Raw genomic sequence first — 7,266 nt, 5'->3', positions numbered from 1 at the left:
CTTAAACACCTTAAGAGCCTCCACATTAAACACCACTGTACATGCCCTTATGCATAACTTGTTGTCACTTTACAACACCTAATGTCCCCATAAATTAAATGACAATTCCGTATGCTTGAACATGCTACATCAACCTGATAGGTGTTTGAATTAAGCAGTTACGAGGGTCCGCTCTATGGAGGGTGACGGTTCAATCTCAAGTAGTGGATTCTTCTGAAACGCATTCCTCAGCTGCCCACAGGCTACGTTAGCATCAAGCCCACGGGTCCGTCGAACGCTGACGGTTATCTTGCGTGCTTCTAAAGCATCAACAAAGGCTTGGACCTAATTTGCAGTATAATAGTGTAAATAAGATCAGTAACTGGTTACGAAATAATAGTTTATATTTGTTTATTATAGGACATAAAGCACACATACCACTTTTCTGTAAGGTCTCTTGTACTCGGAGCCTTCAATTGGGTTATAGGGAATCAGGTTCACATGGTAACCACCTCCACACATACGAAGTAGTTCTGCTAGCTCTTCGGCATGCTCTTTTTCATCGTTAATCCCAGCTGGCCACGAAATCCACTCTAGCCATGTTAGTAATGTCGCTGAGTAATATTTTCTCCTGAAACAGATATAATCATCTGATACCTAGCAGAGTGTACTCGAAGGATACCCTGCGCCCAGTTTCAAGGAAGTAACTCTTACAGTCATCCATTAGTGCTCCCAAGGGGTAAGTCTTGGTGCTAGGAACAATCGTCTCCCGCAGCTTCTGATTTGGGGCATGCAGATTGATTTCAAATACGACAGACTTGTCAGCAACAAATTATAGGGGGGAAATGCTGCATCTGCTTCTCGGTTCCTTATTATGTGTTGCTGCTCAACCAGAAGTTATGCAATCAAAGCCTTGAACCAATTATATTGTGGTGACCAGATATCATACTTAAGTGTATTAACAAATTACAAGCTAAAATAGGGCTCAGGTTTTGTGACTGGAGGATCTTCACAAGCAAAAAAAATAAGAGGCCTGCAATATAGCATGGTGACTGACCGCCAGTGCTAATGGTATGTGATATTCAAATTCGTAATAACATACCTGACTGCCAGCGTTGACTGAAGCTTGTGAGATGCTAGCATTTTTATTGTATTTGGAACACTAACTGTAGATATTGTCATCATCCTTTGTCCAATTTTTAGTTCCTGACAGCATGAAATCCACGCACTTGTTAAAGTCATAGCTTATATGGAGAGATACTCATGGTAAATTGTCGCATCAAATTAACAGGATGAGAGGAATGTAGCCTAGTTACTTGTCAACAGACCTTATTGAAGCATTGGTGTGCTTCTAGAACTGACTTGAGGTTCATCATGGGCTCACCCATCCCAATGAACACAACATTTGTCACCCTGTATTTGAACGTCTCCTCGATGGCCAACACCTACAATGGTGTAATATTTAATGTTGCATTGAGGGATGAAGAAAAACAGAGGGGTTGCTGAGGGAGGACCTGTTCAACAATCTCATGTGGTTGAAGGTTCCTTGCAAACCCTCCCTTCCCCGTGGCACAAAATGAGCAACGAAGGGGGCAACCGACCTGTATATGCATTACAAGTGTCAAAAGAAAAGAAAAAACGTTGGCGTACATACTACCGTTTGAATAACAGTGCCCAATAGCAGAGGTTCCACTGACAGCACCTGCACGATGGTGAAATCTGATCAAATAAACAAACATTAAGCTACTTGTAAGTTACGAAGACAATATAAAAGAACACCATTGCATTGGATATTATAAGTTACTACAAAACGGGCTTTGGATACTAATATAGCATGCCTTGGATAGAAGATAAAATGTCCATGTCAAGACTGATGCAGAAGTCTCATGACCAACAATGAGCATGGTCATCAAATCATCACGAAGTTGCTTGCTGGAGACCTATAACAGATGGATTGAAGCTACATGAGGATGAGCAAGCTGAAATAAATAAAATAACTTATTTATAGGAAAGGTAAATAAATTATAGACAGAAGATATGGTTTATGTAGCGTAGCGCTCAATATAGGCCAGACATGTCCCCTTAGCACTCTCCAATGCCTTTATCCAAATGAAACCGACCAGAAAGGTTAACCAATATAGGGACATCCTTGTAGATAGAGGCATATAGAACCACCACTCTCCACCTAAAAAAAGAGATGCATACGTGATGACCAAATTTTCAAATGGGTAACAAGTTTAGGGAAAATAGCATGACAAGGATATCATGGCGGCTACAACTTGATTTCTGTGAGACAATATTGTTTTTTGTTTTCTCTTGCTTGCGTTTAAGGATAACAAAGCCCCTCTTTAAAGCTTTGTATTGTGCTTTTAGTAAGTTCAACAAAATGTGTGCTTCTGCCTACAACTGTTTTTCTATAAAAAAATTACACCTTATAGAATGCCTCACAACACACACACTCACTCCTATGAAAGAATCATCATGCTCGCATTTTTCAAGTAAACATGTAGTGCATAACACAAAGATACACAAACATATAGGTCTTACATGGCAATATACCATCATTTGTAGATTTTTAACTCTTCATCTAATATTAGATCACAGGATAATACAACCCAACTATTCTGTGAGGATGCATATAGTTTCTATCATTAGAAGATCGCTTAAGCAACAAGAAGGAAAAGTAAAACTTACTGATCATGTTATGGCAGCACAACAACCTGTCGAGAGGATGCATAATACCATAAATATACGATACAAAGTGTTTATTAACATGCCAATGGGCGAACATAGTGACAATAGACCAGATGACCAAATTACATAAAGGTTTGGACATAGGAGATTAACACACACAAAAAACAGAATTCAGATCAGTGCAGCATGGTGTCGGGGTCTAGGATCTTGATGAAGCTATGGTGGCGGCTGAGCGGGCAGGCATTGTCGGCCACAATAGTGCGGGACAGTATAAACATGAAGTTTTTTGCACAAACAGACCAAGTTTTTTGGCACAAACAGACCAAGTTGCAGAGGCTTAAACATAAAGGGAGAAAAAGGACTATATCCATGTCCGAAAGAGGAGAAGCATGGGCGTTAGCTTGAACATGTTAGAAATGAAATGCAAAGATCCAATAGCAAAGATCCAAGCGAGTGGGTGGATGCAAACTATAGCCAAGTGAGTAGATCTCTGCTTTAAGACCATGTCATCAAGACTTTACGTGTGTATGTTTTCATGAATATAATGCGCCTGAGCATGTATTTCATTAGGTGGAAAAGAAAGTGCGGTCACACTCACATCCATGCCAGAAAAGGGCTTAAGCAACACCAAAATAGAAGAGCTTGTTACATTTCTATAGGAATCTAACTACAGGCCTGAAACATATTCTAGTGAGAAGTGCATGCATCTCACTGTTCTAGCAGTAACAACATTGATCATCGATGTGACGGCGACAAGTAGGTTGGATGCTAAATAAAAGCATAATAGTGGATTATTTTCACAACACCTGCTATAGTATATTCGATCTAAAACATCCTATTCTAGTAGCATAAAACAACTTAGATCAATAAGGAATTAATGGGCCAAAAGCTCATATATTGAAGGCAAGACAAAAACAGGCAGTAAAAACACAAACAAACTATTGTTTACTCAGAAACAAAATTGTTGGAAAATTGTTTTGTTTTTATTTTTGCCAAAAAGAAAACAATTAGAGAGTAGTTTAAAGCTCTTGGAGATGTTCTAAACAAATTAAAGTTAGTAACACAAACAGACACACGTTGTGTATGCTATCAGCTATGCAAGAAACAATAGCTCACTGATGATAGCCTGTTTATTTAAAAGAAACAAACACGGATAAAATAAAATCCCTTACGATTTAAACAATTCGACCAAGCAACATAATTCTGCAATATTTAACAAAACAAGATGGACAGACCTACTGCCAACATATCAGTGGCATAGCAATGCAGCATTCCATATGAGCCTAGCAAACTATTGTGAGGAAATCTCTGGAGATACTTCACTCTCATATGCCTGCGAACACAACACAAACTCCAAAGCATTCACACAAGAACGATGATGAATATGCATAAGAATTATTCAAAAAACCATGAAGTGATAAAGGCCAGAGATGAGGTAGGTCAGGTTTACTAAATTTAGTAAACTACACTACACATTTGTTGACTAAGCTAAAGAAAATTCTGAATGGACTAACTAGTTTGTTCTAGAACTCATGTATTACATGTGCATAAGGTTCAACACAAACCAAGAAAAGAACCGAGTTAGGGACACAATTTTAAAGGTGCAAAAGGACTTGAGTGTGCTGAAGAATGGCGCCCCGGACTGTCTGGTGTGCCGCATGACAGTGTCTGGTGCACCATGACCGTACAGATGTCAAGCAGCCACTCTCAGGAATTCTAGGGCGCGCTCCGCTATAAATCACCGGACTGTCCGGTGTGCCACCGGATTGTCCGGTGAGCCAGCAGGCAATGGCTATCCAGCGCCAACGGTTGACTACAAAAGTACCTGCCACGGTGAACAGTGCAGGAAGCGTCAGAGCAGTGAAGTCAAAGGGGCACCGGACTGTCCGGTGCCGCAAGAGGACAAAGCCTCCAACGGTCGACCAGCTCCAAACCCTAACGGTTGGGTGACGTGGTGGCGCACTGGACAAGGAATAGTGCCTGTCCGGTGGTGCACCAGACTGTTCGGTGCGCCCATCGCCAGCAGCCTTCCCAACGGCTATGGATGTGGTTGGGGGCTATAAATACCCCCAACCACCTCATTCATATCTATCCAAGCATTCCAAACATCTCATTCAATACAAGAGCAAAAGACTCCACTCCAAGACAAATCAAATAGATTGAATCCTCTCTAAGCCTCTAAATCAACTCAATTCCATTAGGGACTTGAGAGAGGGTGTTTTGTGTTCTTTTGTTGCTCTTGTTGCTTGGCTTGGCCTTTTTCTTTTCCCATTCTTTTTCTCAAGTGCTTTGTAAGCGAAGCAAGAGACACCAAGTGTTTGGTGGTCCTTGCGGGGTCTTAGTGACCCGTGAGATTAAGGAAGAAGGCTCACTCGGTCTAAGTGATCGTTTGAGAGAGGGAAAGGGTTGAAATAGACCCGGTCTTTGTGACCTCCTCAATGGGGACTAGGTTCTTTGGAACCGAACCTCGGTAAAACAAATCACCGTGTTCACTCGCCTTGATTATTGTTTGATTTGTTTTCCCCTCTCTTCGGACTTGAATTTAATTCTAACGCTAACCCCGGCTTTAGTGTGCGCTTAAGTTTATAAATTTCAGGTCTCGCCTATTCACCCCCTCTAGGCGACTTTCAATTGGTATCAAAGCCAGTGCTTCATTAAGAGCCTAAATAACTCGAAGTGATGTCTGGATATCATGCCAAGAGGGAGCTCATGACTGGTGAAAAGGCCGCAAGCTCGAGGAGGACTCTTTCAAGGGAGTCCAGCAACAAACATAAGGAGGAATATTGTTGAGTATGTGGAGTGATAAAATGAGGCATCATCTAACCTCACTCCACGAAAGTATTTGGGATATTGTTGAGTATGGAGCGCATGTACCTCAAATAGGGGACAAGGACTACGACTCGGACGAGGTCACCCAAATTAGGCACTTTAACTCTCAAGCCACGTCTATACTCCTCGCCTCCTTGTGTCGAGAAGATATAAGGGGGATCATTCAACGCCGTATTTGGTCTCACTTCGGCATCAGAAGGCCAGCCACTGCTCTAGGAAACGAAATTGAAGCATGCTAGAAGACATTTAACACTGTATGCACTTTTATTGGCACAAGAGACTTAGTCCAAGAGCATATTGCTTATAGAGTGTGGCCTCTTGTTAGTGACTGGGAGATGCCGAAGGAAGCTACTGGCGGGTCCAGTCAAGGTGGCTTGGTTTATCTGAAATACACCTTCAGATACAGAGAACAATTTGATGAACCGAACGATGAGTGGCTGAATTGTGTCGAGGCAACCAGTGACAAATTGCTTGGGGCCTACACGAGGGTCGAAGATGATGCTATGACATTAGCCTTCGGAGAACGAGGCAAAAGAAGATTGAACAGATTTTTCGATGTAATTGGCTTTGTATACCCAGACTATTGCTATCCCTCGTGAAAGCAGGGAAAGAAAAGAAAAGCTACTACTTCGGCCATCTTTGCTATGCCGAAGGGTAAAAAGATCAAGGTTTTGACACACCGGCCTAGGTATATTGAAACAACTAGAGTACCTAAGCTTGCAGAGGGGACTTATTCCACCGCTGAGCTGGAATACCCCGCTCCTGCCAGTGCCAAGGGAGAATCGGCTGAAGTGCCGAAAGAAATGGAACAGGAGAAAGCTGAGTCAGCCCAAGCGTCGAAGCATCCTGCCGAAGCCAGGGAAAAAAGGTTAAAGAACCAGAAATGGAGTCAGCAGGGCTGCCAATAATCATGAGCCCGCCACCAGAGCAGGAGTTGCCGAAGATGTCCAAAGTTCCTGCAATAACTCCCAAGAGGAGGATTGCTAGCATGCTGGACGCCGTCCTGGAGTCGACAAGGGTACCAACTCCTGCTTCTGCAGAGGTGCCCAACGTGAGTGAGAAAGCTGCCGAAATAGTTGCAACTCGTGTCGAAGCTAAAGTTGGGCCCTCAGTTTCCACAGAAACAGGGCCTATTGAAACTGAACAATGACCTTCGGATGCTACTCTGAACTTGGAACAAGATGGCATACCCAAGAAGGTTTAATTTCCTGCCCCCGATGCATCTACTGAAGAGCTAGATTTTATTGTACGACATGCTTCGGGTAAACAGTTGTCAGAAGAGGAGATTGCCAAAGCTAAACACTATGCCAGGGAATTAAAGAACCCAAAAGGATCCTTGGTGTATCATGGCACTGATGAAGATGACTTTCTGTACTGCCTTCCGGACAACAAGGAAATATCTGTTTGCCAGGGGATGGCAAGGAACATAGGGTTTCCAAAGCTCGAAGTTGGCCTCTCTGCAATGTCGAAGGATGACATTGCAGACAGACTCGCTTACAACAGTCTGAAGGTACAAATGTTTTGACTTATAAACAGATTATTTTTGTATCTTTTACTATTGTGCTGATCCTCCTCCCCCTTTTTTGTAGGGCTTAATCTTGAGCAATGCTTTAAGGGCACAAAAGAATGCTGAGGGCTAAAGCTGCCAAATAGCCCTTGGGAACCTTCGGTCAGAGGTTATCAGACTGAGGAATGAAGCCGCAGAAAAGGATAAAATTCTGCTTTCCTTGGCAGACAGAGTAAACGTTAGCGAAGCCAATCTTG

At 42.5% G+C, this 7,266-nt stretch overlaps 1 protein-coding gene across 1 annotated transcript; it reads right to left on the bottom strand.

Moving 5' to 3' along the window:
- Positions 1-150: 150 nt before the first annotated feature.
- LOC103652229 (probable dual-specificity RNA methyltransferase RlmN) lies at positions 151-1,842 on the bottom strand. The gene is made up of 8 exons (XM_020550918.1): positions 1,818-1,842; positions 1,682-1,698; positions 1,494-1,580; positions 1,308-1,424; positions 1,082-1,185; positions 637-776; positions 418-554; positions 151-324 (listed from the first exon to the last, which is right to left on the bottom strand). Exons 1-8 carry the CDS (start codon positions 1,840-1,842, stop codon positions 151-153), a joined length of 801 nt encoding a protein of 266 aa, XP_020406507.1.
- Between the last annotated feature and the right edge of the window lie 5,424 nt (positions 1,843-7,266).

Source organism: Zea mays, chromosome 3, assembly GCF_902167145.1.
Source record: "Zea mays cultivar B73 chromosome 3, Zm-B73-REFERENCE-NAM-5.0, whole genome shotgun sequence".
NCBI classification, from domain to species: Eukaryota; Viridiplantae; Streptophyta; class Magnoliopsida; order Poales; family Poaceae; genus Zea; species Zea mays.
This window is presented reverse-complemented; position numbering and strand designations above follow the sequence as displayed.